Here is a 19,678-nt window from a genome sequence, read left to right as displayed (position 1 = left end):
GCTCCTCTATACTTCACGGACACGTGGCTCTTAACACAAATCATTGCTGAGCACGCTGCAGATGACGTGCTGATAATGACTGCCAGCATGTTTAGATGAGTTGGCTGGTTTCCTAATATATTTTTGCGCGGTGTCTGAACTCCGCTGTCTCGCTAATGTTGTTAGTTTCTAACATAATTTGTTTGCAGTTACTAGCTTCAACACTGCAAAAAAAGTGGATTGTGGTTACCAAGGCAACCGAGGACACTTAATTCGGTCGGTGGCACCCCGAGTTTTAAAACAAAATGGCTCCAATCACCCTATAACAGTAAAAACCTGAAGCATAAATCTGATGTTGGAAGGGATGGGAACCGTTTATATTTAAAGCATTTTTTGGAGGGGACGGGGGCATTTTAGACGAAACACCCCAAGTTTCTGTCACCTGAAAATTCCTTCATTAAAATGTATAAAACAGTAAATGATCTGGCACACAAAAACACATCTTTGTAATATCCTTCTGCAAGTCATTTGCTTAACTGACTATTTTTCAAAAAATAAATGTCCTCCCACTCTGTCAAGCCCTTCCTAGCCATGTTGCTTGTGAGCAGCTTGCTCCCTGACCTCAGCATATCTAGAGGTGTTTAAAAATGAAGGAGGGGGATTCAGCCGCAATTTTTGCATCCTCCTGCCTAACCCTCCTGTTCAGTTGCTGATATCTGGGTTGAAATCAGGTTACTCCCACTGTGAGAGAGCCTGGGAGCCACTCTGCATCCTATCCTTGAGTGTCGCTAGTAGTTTGTACGTCACTAACCTCCCTCCTCCCCAGGATATACACCCCAGGCACCAGCATCATGCTTGTAGCCACCATGATAAGTGCCGCTTCCTATCCTTATGACGAAATGGTAACAGTGAGCTCTCAGCCCCTCTCCACCACTGCCATGTTAATACTGCATTAAATTTGCCTCCAGTTGTGCACTTTGCATATTTCTTCCAACAGCCCTGACCTTACCACAGTGTGGTTTGTGGCCAAACTGACCACACTGTACCACCATAGACCTGATTAAGACTTATCAATTTAACAGAATAATACAATTCAGTATAGGCATAGAACTTCTTTACAGTGACTAATTTAATAAACAGCTCATTAAGCAGGCAGCACTGCTGAACAGCACAAGTCCACACTTCTTAATGGCCTCCAAGAGGGGGAAGAGGTTGTATTAAAGATGAAATATTACATATAAAACACTGAATAATAGCAGGCTGGATTGAGTGGGTTTGGAGATGGGGGTTCTCTGAGCCACACACGCCACAAGGCAGTCCTGTGTGATCAGCATCACACAGGACTGCCTTGTGTTGCAACTGGCTCACGCAGAGTGCCCTGCGACCCCCAGCCATGAATGTGGTGAGAGGGGTAATCCCAGATCTGTCTGATTGGTGAGGCACCAACCACACAGATGGAGATCAACATCTTGGGAAGGGGCCAGATTTGAAAAAAGATGTGGGAAAACCCACTGTGCCGATTAAATCGAGCAGCAGTGGAAAACCAGATCACTGGGGTAAAACGTGGGATGGTGACTCGGCAGACCGTTTTAAATCGTCCTGATTTACATCTCATTGAAGTCAATGGAAATAATCATCGGGAAAGATGGAAAACGGGCTGCCCTTTCATTATCATTGCACAAGGTCAAGCTCTACCCCACTGAGTCGCCTTTGAAGTGGCATTTCACATTTCATCCATTTATTTGATAATTGCCTTTTTTTTAACAATGTTTTAAACTGCCCAACTTACTCCTCACCCACCTCCAATTTCTCTCCTTGAGTTCTCTCCTGACCCTTTCCACCCTCGGCACTAATGCTGGGGGTGTTGTAGGACAGGAACTTTCTGGTTCAGTAACCACAGGGCTGCCCTTCACATTGACTGTGAGCGAGCGTTGGTTGGAAATCACCACATTGAGCCGTCGCTCGATTATCCACATGCTGATGCTCCGTCCAGTCATGGTTGCCACCTCTGGTTGAAGATATACCTGGAGGTTTCGTCACATGACCTCCCACCTGCAACTGCCTTGGCAAGTCAAACTGCCCCAACTCCAATATTTTTATAACGAATAAACTAAAGTCTTCAAAGAAAATGAGTTAACACACTTAAAAAAAAATTGTCCGTATGGTTTTTCTCCTGGGCAGCTCTCAGCAGTGTCCAGGAGATTAAGATTCAATTCCTGGTGACTCGAGGATAATCTGGAAAGGTTGGCAGTCCTATGTGGAAACCTGTCGATGACTTTTCCCTCACACCTGGGGGCACTGAGGCTCCCAGTGCTTCTTGTGTTGCCCCAGTTGAGATGAACATAGTCAGCACAGGCCAAGAATCGTGGCATGTAGAGATTGATCCCTTACCTTGTTGGAGCAGGGCACCAGGATAAACCGTCGTGTACTTCAGTATCACTGCAGTGCCCTTACCCATTGAGCCAGTGCAAAGCTTTGCCTTTGTAAGTAAATCATTGAAGGTCATTTTGAAGTAAGGGTATCCTCGCTGGTCAAATCCCCAGTAACGTTTGGAGCAAAACCATCGCATCAGGACCAAAACATTTCAACAACCGGCAAAATATAGCAAAAACAGCCAGAATGGCCATTGATAAACACAAATAAAGAAGCATTTCAGAATTGAGCCCCAAATCCCTTCAGCCTGAATTTGGGTTAAAGTAATTATCTTTTGTGATGGTCAACTATTTATTTTTGGTCATATAAACAAAGATAGTTATGTTGTGTTGAATGGTAGTTCCTTCAAATTACAATGCGCCCTTAAAATGCCAGTCTGAATTTATTTTTAGCTAGTTTTGATTAGAGTGATAGTGAGGTGCTGTCCTCATGTAGTTGTATCTCTATCTTGTATAATGCATGTCCTGTGCTTGTCTCTCTGTATCTACAGTCGGGAGAGGCTGGGAAGTGAGTGCTTCTTGTTGTGCTGCATGTCTTTCCTGAGCTGATTCTCTCTGCTGGTTTTCTGTGTGCTGTCAGCTTGCTTTCTTTCTTTGTTGCTTTCTGACTTTTCTTTCCGTTTTGTTCACCAAGTGGCCGGGCCATGTGCAAATCCCATCATTCAATAGTGCTGGAGAGTAGATAGTATTTACCTCAATAATGGTAGTTTCTTTTCAATTCTTTCTAACGCTGAACTCAGAAGACGTATCGAAGCCGACGCCAACTGCTGAAACCCAGCCAGTATTTGACGGAGACGGTGAGTCCATTTCAGACAATCTTTCTGTATGCTGGTAGTTTTGTTTATGGAGTGGGGGCGGAGGGGAGGGGAGGGGAGGGGAAATATTGGTTACTGTATGACATCTGTTTCATTTCCCTGTAATTATTTGATCTTTAGGTAAGGGAGAGGTAGTAAAGAAAAATGGCATTGTTTTAACTACTTGGGGGTCATTTGGACTTTTGGCAATAGTGTCAGACTGGCGCTATCAGATCAGTCCTGGTATACATTTCTCCCGATTTTTATTTCCATTAAAATCAGTGGAGAGGAAAATTAGGAGAGGTATAGAACGGACGGCTGATTCGAGAGCGGCAGTTTTACCACTATCGCCAAAAGTCCAAATCCCCAATAAATAGAGGGAGGACTCCCATGTAGAGAGCACTCCCGTGCAATAAGTTTTTAAGTCGGTTTACGGGCTCCCAGGCCGCCTGTAATTTCTGCAGTCTAAAGAAGTCCATGTTCTGCGTGTTTATTGAGTGTGCGAGGTTGCAGCCCCTCTTTCAATATTTGAAGGGGCTGCTCCTCAAATTCTGGTTGCACTTCAGTCCAACACTCCTGATCTTTGGGCACCCTGTGGGGAGGGGAGCAAGCAGGTCGGAAGGCCTCCTCGTAGGACTGCTCCTAGGCACGGCCAAGGGGGCCATCAGCCGGTCCAGGCAGCAGATGGTCGAGAGGGTCATTCGGCCCGACTGCCTGCCTCTCTTTTGCGGTTACATCCGAGCCAGGGTGTCCCTGGAGATGGAGCACGCGGTGTCCACTGGTACGCTCGCGGCCTTCCGCGAGAGGTGGGCGCCGGAGGGACAGGAGTGTATCATCACCCCCGGCAACTTTTAATTTGATCCTTAATGCTTAAAGTTTAATTTGACTATGTTTGTCGGTTTTAGTGCCTTCCCCCCTTTTAGCCAGGGGGCACTTGTATAGTTTGTGTTTTTAGTGCCCTCAAAAAAACGCCAAAAAACAAGGGGGCACTTGAAAAATGTTTGGAGTGTGATCCCCTTTAATCAGGGGGCACTTGTTTAATGTTCACAACTAAAATAGTTGTAGAGCTGTTGAGTTGTGAGTGACTTAGCCAGTCACGTGATGGTCACAAGACTCACTAAAACCCTAGCCAGTTGGGTTTAGGGGATCCACGATGAGGCATGTGGTTATGAGCCTGGTAGATGAACTGGTAATGTATAGTGTGATTGTTAAACCTTTGCTAATAAACCAACTTGTTCTTAATAGCAATGTGTTGCGATGAATTCTTAAGCAAGGAACCCATGAAGCAAATACATTACAGTGGGAAAGGGAATAATAGGGCAGACCTACTGTCTGGTGCCAGGGCAGGAGGGATTAATGTGGTCTGGGCTCTCCACGTACTGTATATGGATCCGAACAGCTCATATACCTCGGCTGGGTGCTTTTACCTCATTCCCACACTCTTGCAGAATGAATAGTCAATTAAATATCAACATTAAATGAGGTGATTCTATCACACTTAAAAGAACAATTAACATAGTAATCATTTTCAAAGTACAGATGAGCAAAGTCTAGGACATGGGGATATATTGTTCAATTAGTGCGCAGAGGAATATTGTGCAAGTGTGCTTTGTATTCACAGCTGAACTTCGGTGATTGGAAAATATTCGCAATCTAAGGCACTTGTCTTCAGAATGATGCAGAGGAGACAGGGAGCTAAATGGAGGGCCGTAAAATTAAATTAAAGTACCTCATTTAGATAATATGTGCATGAACTGCTCAGGACCATTTCACCCGTCCTCCTGGCCAGGCACGAATGGAGCACAGTGCTATCTCACGACTGCCTGCCCATTTCATTCTCCAGTGCTTCAGCCAAATCCACATCTCACTACAGTAGAAGGTGATCTTCGTTATTCTACCGTAACTAATGGAGGTGAGGTTTTCATGCTGAGTTCAACCAACCCATGCCACTGCTAACCTGTGGTATTCCAGCTTGCTGGCAATAGTGGGGCATCAGAAATTGCTGTTCAACATTCCCAATCCCAAAATCTCCACCCCTCCCACCTCTCTATTTCCCCCCACACCCCATTCCCATATTCACATTGTTTGTTTAGTCACTGGTGAAATTAAACCTTGATACTGAGAACATAGCATCAAGATTTCATTTCACCATTGATTAAACGAACAATTGGGTATTCACTTCATGAATCGATGTGATCTCTCAGCATTTCTCCATTATGTACGCTGGCTTACGGTCAGCTCAGGGGAGGTCTGTGCAAATCAAACGTCTGTCGGTATGAACAAAAAAAACAGCTGCGGTTTTAAAATGAAGGCCAAGAAGGCATAATAATAACGTTACTGAAGTCAATATTGCGATGTGTGTGTGTGAGAGTGGGGTTCTGTTTGTGTCGGAGAAAACTTCCTATTCAAGGGGAATATTCCTTGCTTCTGCCCCGTAGAACAATTTAGCAACCAAAAAGAATTATGATTAGAGCTGTACCTTAGAATCCACGGCATCCCACAAAGTTGGGTGGGGGGGGGGGGGGGAGGCTCTGGTAAAATTCATCAGCGCCGTCCAAAGATCGCTGTCAAACACTGTTTGATTCATTTGAATCATTTCACCAGCCTCCCCTCACATCAAGCACTCTGCAGCTCATTCAGTCCCCTAAAAGTGTCGTGACTTAACTCTTAATATCTCTTTGGGGTTTCATACTTGATCTGTGTGTGGGGTGGGGGGGAGGGGGGCAGCGGGGGGGCTGGGCGGGAATATTTTTCGCTCCGCTGCTGGCGTGATTTGGGCATCTGGCTTTTGAGGTCAACTGAATTCACCTCAGTCGCGATCATTATTAATCAAAAGGGCTTTGGGCAATCTTATTTCAACTGTGAGTTTTAATTCTGCTCACACTGCCAGGGACGCATACTTCTGTGAGCTAGTTCCGTCAGTGTTATCTGCTTAAAGAGAAAAACCCCATTGACTCCACACTGGGAACACAGCTCCACAGGCATGACGTGCTCAAGTGTCCATTATTCAGGTGTAAGATGTGACAGCCGAGATTGATAGTCTAGTTGACTGCAAGAGGCATCAGAGTCAAGCTTGTTTCCAGGTTTTATGTGACACCTACAAGTATGGACTTGTGGACGGAATGGGCAGTAGACTTATGCTCCATGCTCACCTTGGGCTGCTGGCTTGGTGCAGTGTAATATTACACACTGATCAGGGAAACAGTAAGGGATGTGTCGGACATAACAGCATATTTTAGCGTCAACACACTACACCAGTTATACCCACACAGAACAAATTCCCGAAAGCCCGCCATGCCATCTGGAAGAGGCACTGGGCACCAAGGGAGGGAAAGGCTGCGTGACTCAGCAGGTACCTTTATGCAAAATCATTTTGCCCCAATTGGCCATTCTACGTGTTTCAGGGCTTATCAATTTAAATTTCCACTAATTGAGAGAAAGAGGTTGGGAAAATGTCTTTGCCCAGGAGGTTGTGGGGAGCGTGGAATGCTTTGCTATAGGGAATGGCTGAGGGCGAGACCATTGCATCTTTTAAGTGAAAACTGGGCAATGGGGAGAGAGGAGGGCAGAGGGATTCGTTTTGGATGGTTCCAGCTAAGAGCCGGTACAGACACGATGGGCTGAATGGCCTCCTTTTGTGCTGTAAAGTTATGTGGTTCCAAAATTGATATATATATATCTAGTTGCGTTGTGCCATATTAAAACAAAATTGATAAAAATAGTTTAAATAGAAACCCCATTTCTGAGTGCTGTAATAGTACTCATGGTGATTGAGTGTTATGATTGGAGAAGGGCTGTTGAAACTGAAAATTCTGCCTGATTTCGAGTACCTCTGGGTTTTTTTGTATTTTCTGATTTCTAAGATTACTTTACGAAATAAGATATGGTTCTTACACATGTTACAGTTTCCAAATGCATTGCAATATAAAAACACTGCACACTCCCCATCTGATCTAGAGGTTAAAAGCATTTACAGCGACACAAGTTCACATAAATCAGAAGCTCCCAGGGTCGATTCACAGTCTCTACTGATGTAGCTGATCTCTGCCACGGCAGCAGTCAGAGTGCTGTGATTGGCCTCAGCATCGCTGGGCTAGATGAGGGAAAATTCAGCCCAATGTTCCTTACACCTGATCGCTGTTCAGTGACCCTAGCTGGAAAGTTTGTGTGTGGTGTGTTTGTGTGCCTACACGGCGGGCAAGCCCCAGGTGGGCAGAGGAAGCATTTCAGGGACACAAAGTGCAACATCCCCACCAACACCGGGAATCCCTGGCCCAAGACCACCCTAAGTGAAGGAAGAGCATCCGGGAGGGCGCCTAGCACCTGGGGTCTCGTCGCCGAGAACATGCAAAAACCAACCGCAGACAGTGGAATGAGCGTGTGGTAAACCAGACTCCCCACCCACCCTTTCCTTCAACCACTGTCGGCCCCACCTATGACAGAGACTGTAATTCCCATATTGGACTGCACAGTCACCTGAGAACTCACTTTTAGAGTGGAAGCAAGTCTTCCTCGATTTCGAGGGACTGCCTATGATGATGATGGTGCGTGTGTGTATGTTGTGTGTGTGGCACCTGCATGTTGTGCGTGTGAGTTGTGCATGTGTGTGTGTGTGTCGTGCATGTGTGTGATGTGTGTGTGTGTCCTGAGTGTGGATATTAAATGAGGAGTGAGGCACTCATGGTTGAGCAGCCAACTGACATTGATTGAAGCAGTGCCAATTGGAAGAGACACTGGGGGACTGTATGGTATCGTACCCCAAGAGTCAGTGCCTTCAGAGGGGGAGGGGAGAAAACTGCAAGCAAAAAAAAAGCAGTAAATATTTCTGAAATCCAGTACTATTTCTGGCCCTGAGAGCTGGTATTGGATCCCTGACCATCCACCCACGATACAGGGATGCATAGGGCTGTGGAGGAGTAGCTTTGTTTCCCAGACTCAGCTTCTGTTTGATCTCCCAACAAGTGTTTTTGTTTCAAACTCCCTCTGAATAATTTACTTTTTCTTTCCATGGGAAAGTTGCGGAGGCATCTGGGGAGGCAGTGCTTTCAGCTTAGCCATGTGAGCCTAAGTACGTGTCGTCAGACCTGGACACTGGTTGAAGTGTGCTGCTCTTGACTGAAGAATTAAGGCTGTGATTAATAGTGATCTGCACATCATCAAAGTGTCACACAGAGAGACAGTGACAAGTCAACTTGGCGATCTGTGTAAAACTTTTACAAGTCAAAGTGGACAAGGCCAGAAGGACAGCAGAAGTAAACACTCCTGTTGAACCACGAGCATTCTACTCTTAAAAAACAATCTGTTTTTTAAAAAGTCTATTTTTCTTACATTTTTCCACAGATCTTATGTACAATTACGTAAAAATAATCATAACTTATGCACCCAAAAACATTTGTATGTCTGAAATTAATTGACAGTACTATATGATGCCCCCTCCCATGTACTGTTGTGGGTTGTTTTAAATATCCTTTTTCCTTTGTTACCCCTCTTGACACTTCCACAGGTTAAGCGCCTGAGCTAAAATCAAAGTGATGTAGAGTTCCAGTCTCATCCTACATTTAGGACTGAGATGAGGAGACATTTCTTCACTCAGAGAGTGATGAATCTTTGGAATTCTCTACCCCAGAGGGCTGTGGGGGCTCAGTCATTGAGTATATTCAAGACTTTCGATAGCTTTTTGAATATTAAGGGAATCAAGGGATATAGGGACAGTGCAGAAAAGTGGAGTTGAGGTAGAAGACCAGCCATGATCCTATTGAATGGCAGAGCAGGTTCGAGGGGCCGAATGGCCAACTCCTGCTCCTACTTCTTACTCGTCTTCTTTGCTCCCAATAACAGCTCCTTTTGCTGCTTCCATTCCTCACTGGGCAGATCCAGTCTAGGTGCAACACTTAAGTTGCTCACTGCTACAAGTTGGGCCTACGTTTTCTTGAGGAAGATAAGCCCCTTGTTTGCCCGATGTCAGATACATTGTTAGCTAGCTGCAGAGACCAATGTGGGCAAATGTTACAGAGTAAAGGTGGTTGGGGAAGATTGTAAGGCAACAGGTCAAGTGGAACAGGAATAGTGCCAATTCCACAGCTACTACCACAGCCATTGCTGTCCAATAGGACATGGCGTTGGACTCACACATTCAACTGACTCGGAGAGAGCTTTGGACTGCCAACCTTGCTTCCCCTTTATCACAGGTCGATGGCCAGAAAGAGTGTTCAACTTTAGAGACATTCACCTCTTTTTGTTTACATTTTTCTACTTTCCTAAAGTCACTGACTATTGGGATACTCTCTCAGTCCCTAATATAAAGTCATTGGGCTAAAAATGTAGTTGTGTCACGCCCGTTGTTTGGGTCCAAAATGGCGCCTGAGCAGCGTGCGCACAGTTCTGATGCGGGGCGTGGATGCAATATTGGTGCGGGCAGCTGTTAGTAGAGTGCGCTGGAATAATGATAAGAAGGCATCGTGACGTCAATTAGCATGCGATGCTGATTTGATGCTGATTTGATGCCAGTGCTGACATTTTCGCTGTCATCACTGGAGCTAATAACGCCTTCTCTTAACCTCGCACAGCTGAACACGTGTTCAGCAGCATGAAGGACCCCCCACCAGTGCTATCTAAAGGGATCAACTTTCAGGCAATCTGCTTTTTGATTTCTACTGGCTCTGTGTAAGTTCGTGGAAGTGTTTGTAGCTTTTTAGAGCTGTTTAATATTGGTGAGGGTACAGGGAGTGGTGCTGCATGTGGAGAAGACCTTCTGACTTCAAGGGTTCTAGTCAGACCACTTGCTCCCAATCATGGGGGCTCTAGTTATCATCACCCTGGGACTTCAGCATGACAGCGATATGAAACAGAGGCAGTGAAGAAGAGGACAAGCTGCTCGCAGAGTGAGGAGGGGGAGAAGGACTCTCAGTTCTAGGCTTTACTCATCTAGGGACTTCGAAAGCATTTCTCTTGCAGCAGCCTGTTCCAGGAGCAGTGTCTGAGGCGTCTGTGCTTTACAGAACTCGACCATCTCCAGCACCCAGACCTGCAGCCTCACACCAGGGCAAGGGCAGCGCTGCCAGTGGCTGTGAAGTTGAGCGTGGCTCTGAATTTCTTGATGTCGGGATCCTTCCAGGCGACATCTGTAACATCTCACAGTTCGCCATTCCCTGCTGCATAAGAGAGGAGACAGACGCTGTCTATGCCAGGAGAGGGGACTTCATTGTCTTCTCTCTGACCAGAGAGAAGTAGGCGGAGCATTCTCATGACTTTGCCAGGATTGCGGCTTTCCCCATGGTGCAGGGCTCCATCGACTGCACACACGTGGCTTTGGGCTGCCACTTCTAAATGCTGAGATTTGCCACAACCGCAAAGGTTATCACTCGCTGAATGTGCAGTTGGTGTGTGACTATGCTTAGCACATCATGATGATGAATGCTTGGTAGCCTGGCAGCAGTCATGATGCTTTCATTCTGTGTCAGTCTTTGTGCCAGCAAGACAAACTAGAGGGTGGCTACTGCGCGACAATTGCTATCCGCTGGCCACCTGGCTCATCACTCTGCTCTGCAATCCAACCACACGTGGGCAGCATGCGTACAACGAGAGCCATGTTGCCAGTTATATCATAGAGCACACCATTGGTGTGCTGAAGCAATGATTCCGCTGCCTGGACCACTCTGGAGGAGCCCTACAGTATCTACCAGTGCATGTGACCCGATTGGTGGTGGTCTGCTATATTCGCAACAAACTGGCCATCAGACCTTGCCACTAGAGATATGGCCACCAGCTCAGGAGCAGGAGGAGAAAATGGAAGTAAAGAGGCAACCCAGACAGTTCCTTCCTGCCCGGGCTATCCGGGATCGAGTTATTCACCTGTGGTACCAGTGAATGCTACCCAAATTCCCCGTTCAACATTCGTCCCACACCTTACCTTCCCTCTGTACTGACCATCACAGCGTACTCTTGGCCACACTGCTGAAATAAAAGCCAGCACAAAACAAACATTCCAGTCCAACTTTATACATCTATCCATCCAATATTACATCAGAAAATCAACTAATCGCCCTGGTGCATTCCCTTCGTGACTGTCTTGCGTGTGCCTTTCCCTATCCTAGTGCTCTTACTCAGTGCTACCCCAGTGGCTGCAGCATGGCTGGTGGAAGGCTGCTGACTTTCAGTGGGGGAGACCGCAGGTGGCCTTGCAGGACAACCTCAAGGAACTCTGGGCCAGTAGGCTCGGCTTCGGCCTGCACCACCTTTTTGGGCGGCAGCAGTCTGGGCTGATTGTCTGACAGGCAACAGCACGGGCACTGACAGAGTGGCAGTGGTGGGAGGACGAATGCTGTCATCCTGAGAGAAGACAGCAGGGTCAACTTCCATGGATCAATTGTCACTCCCCCAGGACAGTGCCTCAGCAATCCTAGTAATCTGCTGGAGTCATCATCATAAGCAGTCCCCTCGGAATCAAGGAAGACTTGCTTCCACTCTAAAAATGAGTCCTTAGGTGACTGAATAGTCCAATACGAGAACCACAGTCTCTGTCACAGGTGGGACAGATAGTGGCTGAGGGAAAGGGAGGGTGGGACAGGTTTGCCGCACGCTCTTTCCGCTGCCTGCGCTTGATTTCTGCATGCTCTCGGCGACGAGACTCGATGCTCAACGCCCTTCCGGATGCATTTCCTCCACTTAGGGCGGTCTTTGGCCAGGGACTCCCAGTTGTCAGTGGGGATGTTGCACTTTATCAGGGAGGCTTTGAGGGTGTCCTTGTAACGTTTCCTCTGACCACCTTTGCTGGACTGCTGTGAAACCCTGCAAGCCCCTTTCAACACTGGTAAAGCCAGCCATGCAGGCAGCAGTCTGTGCTTGTATGACTTCAGTTTGAGCTTCCACTGGCTTCAGCTTGCGCTGCAATGGAAGCTCAGACTTTGGCCATCAGACGCGACATGATGGTTGGGACCACAAGTGCGTTAATGGATCTGCCCAGCCCTTCCAAGCATTTCATTGTGCATACCCATTAGCGTTCTTCTGTAGGCTGCCCATCAAAGTCCTCATGCAGCAGAACTCGTGTGCAACCTCGCCCTCCAAGGATCTGGCTCCTGAGCTAACCTTTCCCTCTGACTGGCTGCAGCCCATTCGTGCCTGGTGTCTCACCACATGCAGATCCCGCATCTATCCATTCCTTTAAAATACGCAGAGTGTCAGTCTCTGAAATGGTGGCTGGGAGTGTGAAATCGAGTGACCGTGTTTCTTCTTCACACTCCTCTCTTCTTGTTGAAGCACTGGCTGGGCAGGCTGAATTTCTTGGCTATTTGAAAGGCGAATGGCACAAGGGTTGTGATGAGTGGAGGGAGGGGAGGCAAGAGGTGCATGCTTACACCATGTGCGGCTTGTAAAGCACAACAGATTGTAGGAAGTGGGATGTGAGGAGGAAGACAATGTATGAGGATATCGGCATCTTGTATTCTTTCAACCCCACCACGGGCTCAGCCATGCCCCTCCCAAGAATGGGCAGAACCATCTCCTCCATGGGGGTGCGATCTTGCAGGCGAGCCTGTCCCCCGCTGGTTAAGTTCTGCTGGCGCTGGTTAGGCGGCATCTTTTCCTGCAGGCGAAAGAGAAGTGTGTGTGTCAATGAGTGTGTTGCAATGTGTTTGGGTGATGTGGCTGCCATGGTTGAACAGCTGACAGTGTGTTCAAGCTGTGAGATGTGGGTGTGAGGCAATGGTAAGTGTGTACGGGTTAGGTGAAGCTATGAATGTGAGGTATGAGTCGTGTTTGGTAGAGATTGTTGGTAGGTGAGTGAATGTGGGGTGGTGCATTGAGCAGTGGTTGAGGCTAGTGATGCAAATGGGGGATATGGCATTTGAATTTGAATTCGAATTCACTGACTTTGATCACTTGTGTGAGGTCATCAAACTTCTTCATCATGGCTACACTGCTCGCATTTACTATAGTGGCTATCTGCTCCCACTGCACTCTGGTTTATTTCATGGAGGGCCGCCTGGTCCCCTGTGGAAAGAGGACCTCTCCTGGAGTTGACCTGCTGGACCAGGGCCTCCAGTGCTGCATCAGAGAACCTAGGTGTATGCTCTATGTGCCAACATTTCAGATTTGTTGTCCACTGTCTTCCCAGCCACTTCAATCACCTGTTGCAGGCAGAAGACACATCCCCTTTAAGAGGTGTAGACTGCCTTTAAGTTGTGCAGGCTAGCTTTAATTGGTGCTAGCCTCACACAAACTTGGGTCCCCTGCTGAGTGTTCAGCCACTCAGCAGCACATTCAGTGCTGGGCTGAACACTTCAATCATGCTAATCAGCAGGCAACACGACATTTGCATGCTGCCTGCAGTCCTCCGCGCGGTCTGATAGTTCATTGCAATCCCCGCACTCGTTTTCGGTCCTAATCCAATTTCCAGGCCACACACCTTGGTATAAAGTAACTGACTGTTTGGATATCCCCTCAGTCTCTGTATTATGAAGCAGGGGAACTTTGGAGCACCAACGCAGAGTCATAGTGCTGTAGGAATTACTAGGTGTTTAACTTAAATGGAAACTCACGGAATCAATTCCCCACCTTTTACTAATAGAAATTCCTGGTCCTTGCCTTACAGAATTTGAGTTGAGTGTCAGGAGCAGGCAAAGTAAACTAGAGTGGTGCATGGTCTCCATTTACCCGTCGATATGGAGACTAGCTTTGGGCAGAATCAAATAAACTATTTTCTTTGTGTGCCGAGGATCAGTTTTATAAAAGGCTAATAGATTAACAAAGTTTACACTCTGGAGCAGTCTTAGTTAAACTTTATTAAGACAGTAATTTAACAGATTGAGGGATTACAGGTAACACCATGTGCTGGATGCTTTAACTAAGCATAGCATTTCAGCGCACCAAATTGCACACTGCTCACTCCCATTAAAAGGATTTAGGGACAATAATTCAGTGGATGATCCTGAACCAGTTCTCCACAAATCATTCTTATACTTAATGCGCTGGTTATCCCAATTTATTGCTAAACTTCGCCTAAAGAATGCAGCACATTAGAGGTCTAGCTCTTCACACATTCAGTTCTAAATGCTCCAGCCAGCATAGCATGGAGCGTACAGAAGCTCCCACGTTTGACTGCTTGCTCTGTGCTAATTTATCGGAGCTCAGCTGAGTCAGCAATTGGCTTGACCATCGTGAGTAACCAATGTGGCACCAGAATGGCCAGCGTATTGAGAATGGATCTGCCGGTAATTACCAGGAAGTTCTATTAGTGATCTAAAAGAAAAGAAAGACTTACATTTATATAGCACTTGTCGTGACCACCGGACATCTCAAAGCGCTTTACAGTCAATGAAGTACTTTTGGAGTGTAGTCACTGTTGTAATGTGGGAGTCTAATGGAAAGTATGCTACGTTTGATGATGATTAAAAGATGAATCAAATCACTTTTTAAAATTCTGAGGGTCGGTAAATTAAAAGGTGTAAATATGAGCTGAATTTCAGGGACAACAGTGCAGTTTGATAAATGAAAGATGTTTTTCTTTCCTGTTTCAGAAATTACAGCGCCGACCCTTTGGATAAAGCAACTGGTCAGCAAAGACTCTAAGCAGAATGGCTCCAGCATGAGGATTCTAGGTAAACAACAGTATTCTCAAAAGTGTGCAGCAAAAATTGTTAGTCATCACCCTCAGCCAGATCTAGCAAGCTGTCGCAGCCTGTACAGTGAAGCTAAAGAAAAAACTCGCTCAGGAGAGGAACAAAATGTTCTTAATGCAATAAAACTGGGGGAGCTGGAAATCTGAAATAGATACAGAAAATGCTAGGAATACCCAGCAGGTCAGGCAGCGTCTGTGGAGAGAGAAATAGTTAACGTTTCAGGCCGATGACCATTCATCAGCATCAGGATTCTCCACAGATGCTGCTGAACCTGTTGAGTGTTTGCAGCATTTTCTGTTCGTGACAAAAATTTGACCAGGAACTGACTGGAGAATGCAGAATCCATACTGAGAGCAAACTCGCAATTATGGGGATCAAGCACTTCCGGTTAGGTAGAGGACAGCAGCACATGTCATGAAGCTCCCTCTACTTCCTGGTGATCTAAGACCACCCCAAACTGTACCAGGATCAGTCATTCTGTAAGCTGTCTGAATGAGATTGCCAGTTCGTGTCACAGCTGGGGTCGCTGTCAGTGGCAACCAAGTAAAGAAACTGGGACATTATTATCATTTTTTTCAATTTGTCAACTGAAGGTAGGAGCAAGAGGAACTGCTTTTGTTGCCAGGATCACTCTTAAATAGAGTTGGCTTGTATTTTTATCCCACCCAGCGAAGCACTGCATAACGATTTTTTGGAATACATGTGGAACTCTCCATATACAGAATGCCTTGACACATTTCTAGCTCCGTTGACTAATTTGCTGACACTGGGATGATTTTAACCCTACCCATTCAGCAGAAACCTGGCGGGTGGTCAGTTAAAATCTCCCTGGCTCTTACCTGTCCGAAAGCCACCATGATCGCACCATCTGCAATTTTGACCTGCTCTCCTGAGCAGGCAGCAAGGACACACGCCCGGAGCCAACAGGGTCCTTCTTTACATATGCATGTTGTGGCCCGATGACATCATTGGGACCCGACTGTAATTTTAACTCGGGCCTTAGCGGGAAATCCACCTGGAGTTAAAATTTGGGCCAGGTGGAGCCTCTTCAGATTGATGGGGCGAGATGAATTAAGGTGAGAGGAGGTGAGTGTGGAGCATAAACACCGGCAATAATAAAAAATTATAACAGTGGAAACTGTCACAGGACGGGAGAGTGGAAGGCACCAGTTCCAACTGTCACAGGACAGAGAGTGGAGAGCACCAGTTCAAACTGTCACATGTCAGAGAGTGGAGAGCACCAGTTCAAACTGTCACAGGATGGGAGAGTGGAGAGCACCAGTTCAAACTGTCACAGGATGGGAGAGTGGAGAGCACCAGTTCAAACTGTCACAGGACAGAGAGTGGAGAGTACCAGTTCCAACTGTCACAGGACAGAGAGTGGAGAGCACCAGTTCCAACTGTCACAGGACAGAGAGTGGAGAGCACCAGTTCCAACTGTCATAGGACAGAGAGTGGAGAGCACCAGTTCAAACTGTCACAGGACAGAGAGTGGAGAGCACCAGTTCAAACTGTCACATGTCAGAGAGTGGAGAGCACCAGTTCAAACTGTCACAGGATGGGAGAGTGGAGAGCACCAGTTCAAACTGTCACAGGATGGGAGAGTGGAGAGCACCAGTTCAAACTGTCACAGGACAGAGAGTGGAGAGTACCAGTTCAAGCTGTCACAGGATGGGAGAGTGGAGAGCACCAGTTCCAACTGTCACAGGACGGGAGAGTGGAGAGCACCAGTTCCAACTGTCACAGGACAGAGAGTGGAGAGCACCAGTTCCAACTGTCACAGGACAGAGAGTGGAGAGCACCAGTTCAAACTGTCACAGGACAGAGAGTGGAGAGCACCAGTTCCAACTGTCACATGTCAGAGAGTGGAGAGCACCAGTTCCAACTGTCACAGGACAGAGAGTGGAGAGCACCAGTTCAAACTGTCACAGGACAGAGAGTGGAGAGCACCAGTTCCAACTGTCACATGTCAGAGAGTGGAGAGCACCAGTTCCAACTGTCACAGGACAGAGAGTGGAGAGCACCAGTTCAAACTGTCACAGGACAGAGAGTGGAGAGCACCAGTTCCAACTGTCACATGTCAGAGAGTGGAGAGCACCAGTTCAAACTGTCACAGGACAGAGAATGGAGAGTACCAGTTCAAGCTGTCACAGGATGGGAGAGTGGAGAGCACCAGTTCCAACTGTCACAGGACGGGAGAGTGGAGAGCACCAGTTCCAACTGTCACAGGACGAGAGAGTGGAGAGCACCAGTTCCAACTGTCACAGGACGGGAGAGTGGAGAGCACCAGTTCCAACTGTCACAGGACGGGAGAGTGGAGAGCACCAGTTCAAACTGTCACAGGACGGGAGAGTGGAGAGCACCAGTTCCAACTGTCACAGGACGGGAGAGTGGAGAGCACCAGTTCCAACTGTCACAGGACGGGAGAGTGGAGAGCACCAGTTCCAACTGTCACAGGAGCATCCAGTCGTGCCCCGGTAACTGCCTCCAAAGGAAATGGAGTGTGGGAAATTGCATTCCGCTTCCATTGAGGGGTGGTAAGGCCAATTCTGCGGTGGGAGCAGGACTTCCACGCTGGGGGCTAAAAGTCCCTGCCCCAGAAGGTTACCGCCCCCAAGATGGGAGCCTGTGCGGGGAGGCAGAGGGAAGTTGAAGGGAAACGGGGGCGGGGGATGGAGGGGAGAGTGGTGAAGGTGGGGGGGGCGTAGAAACCCAGGGCGGGGGACAGGAGGGGCTACATTGCAGCGAAGGTCTGGGGGGGCGAAGTGTGTTGGAGGGTTGGGCCTGGGAGCTCTGCCTTGGTGCGGGGAGTGTTCAGAGTGGGGCGGACGGGTTGACTGCGCAGATGGCGGTCGGTGGATGTGGTGTGGTTGGCGTCGCGGGGGCGTGGCTCCGGGGTAGCCGGGGCTGGGGGCTCGACATCCGGGGGTGTTTGGCATTTGGGAAGGATTCTGACGGGACGGGACGGGGCGGGTTGGGTGCGGGGGTAGTGTTCCCGGTGTTGGGTGGGTCCGGAGCCGGGGGGTGGCACGCTCTTGGGATGGGGGGTGGGCTGTTTGGGGCTAGGATGGGGAGAGACTTCTTCACTCGGGGAGTTGTTGGCCTGTGGGGTTCCCTGCCACGGAGAGTTGTTGATGCCAGTTCATTGGATGTGTTCGGGAGGGAGTTGGATGTGGTTCTTGCGGCTTGGGGTGTCGGGGGGGTGTGGAGGGGGCGTGCGGGGGAGGTGCTGGGGTGGGTGATCAGCCATGATCTTGTTGAATGGCGGTGCAGGCTCGAAGGGCCGAATGGCCTACTCCTGCACCTATTTTCTATGTTTCTATGTTTCTAACACCGAATGGCCTGTTTCTGTGTTGTAAATTCTATGTAACTGGTTCATATATTGATCAGGTACAAAGTTCGTCTCCAGCTGTGTCTAGGAAAGAAAGTCGTGCAGAATTGTATTTTGCCACATGTAATGTATTTGCTTCATGGGTTCTTGCTTAAGAATTCATAACAACACATTGCTATTAAGAACTAGTTGGTTGATTAACAAAGGTTTAACAATCACACTACACATTAGCAGTTCATCCACTAGGCTCACAACAGCATGCCTCATCGTGAATCCTCTAAACCCAACTGGCTGGGGTTTTATTGAGTTTTGTGAACATCACATGACTGGCTAAGCAACTCACAATTCAACATACTCACAGGTGCAGACATTACACCACAAGATGTCACTAGTTTGCAAAAGCAGTAAATGCTGAATTAGATGTTTTTGCAGGTGTTACTACAATTTGCACGTTCTAAAAGCAACATAAAGAAGCAATGTGAGCCCAGGGGTTTAAAGGAGAATGAAAGCTGGGGAACTCGTTATTTCACTTGCTTTGAGGTTGCTGCTCTCTTCATTTAGTTCTTGTCCTGTGAAGGTTTCTTCTTCTTCTGTGCTCACTTGTTTAAACTGTGTGGCCTTCCTTTGCTGCTTTAACTGGGGAAGCCACCTGCCCCACTTCAGACCAGGCAGTCCAGGTTGTGAGGGCTGTCCCCAAATTCCTAAAATGCAAGCTGGACACCAAGTTGTGATATTCAAATACAGGTACAACGTCTCAAATCCGGCTGTCCAAAAATTGGAATTGTCCGAAAACTGGACATTTTTGAGAAAATCCCATTTGATATTCAATAAAATAAAATCCAGAATTCCCCAAAAATTGTCACCGTCTTGGTCCAGAGGCTGCCAGATTTGAGATGTTGCACCTGTGTAATTTCATTTTCCACACCTGTGTTTTAGGAAGTGGAGGCGTTCATAGTTATTACGGTTTTGAAGGAACTTTTTAGCAGCAAAGTGAGCATCACAGCACCAAGGTGAGCCCTACCCTGACCTCAGTCTGGTTTGGGACTTGGCAGAATGGCGAGGAAGCGATGCTTTGGTTGTACAGAGCCTTGGTCAGAATCCATCAGGAGAACTGCATTCAGTTCTGGCCACGCACCTCAGGAAGGGTATACTGCTTTAGTAGGGGGTACAGTGCTGGTTCACCAGAATGATACCGGGGCATAGTGGGTTAAATTATGAGGATAGGTTGCATAAGCTAGGCTTGTATTCCCTCAGGTTTAGAAGATTGAGGGGTGATCTGGTCGAGGTGTTTAAAATTATACAGATACAGGGAAACTATTTCCTCTGGTGGGGGGGGAATCAAGAACAAGGGGACATCATCTTAAAATTAGAGCTAGACCATTCAGGAACGAAATCAGGAAGCACTTTTACCACACAAACAGTAGATAATTGGCGCCCTAAAGACTGAGGTAGGTAGATTTTTGTTAGATAAGGATATCAAGGGATATGGAGGAAAGGCGGGTAAATGGAGTTGAGGGAAAGACACGC

The 19,678-nt window shown here is 47.5% G+C and overlaps 1 protein-coding gene across 2 annotated transcripts in view; it reads left to right on the top strand.

The window, feature by feature from the left end:
• smoc1 (SPARC related modular calcium binding 1) overlaps positions 1 to 19,678 on the top strand; it is a 305,052-nt gene that overhangs the window by 65,917 nt on the left and 219,457 nt on the right. Inside the window, exons 6-7 of one of the 2 annotated variants that reach the window (XM_070878895.1) lie at positions 3,152 to 3,208; positions 14,719 to 14,799. In XM_070878895.1, coding sequence (XP_070734996.1) covers positions 3,152 to 3,208; positions 14,719 to 14,799 — 138 coding nt within the window. Of the gene's footprint in view, positions 1 to 3,118; positions 3,209 to 14,718; positions 14,800 to 19,678 lie in introns of both variants that reach the window. The other variant, XM_070878894.1, reaches the window with a different exon arrangement.

Source organism: Pristiophorus japonicus, chromosome 4, assembly GCF_044704955.1.
Source record: "Pristiophorus japonicus isolate sPriJap1 chromosome 4, sPriJap1.hap1, whole genome shotgun sequence".
Taxonomy (NCBI): domain Eukaryota; kingdom Metazoa; phylum Chordata; class Chondrichthyes; family Pristiophoridae; genus Pristiophorus; species Pristiophorus japonicus.
This window is presented reverse-complemented; position numbering and strand designations above follow the sequence as displayed.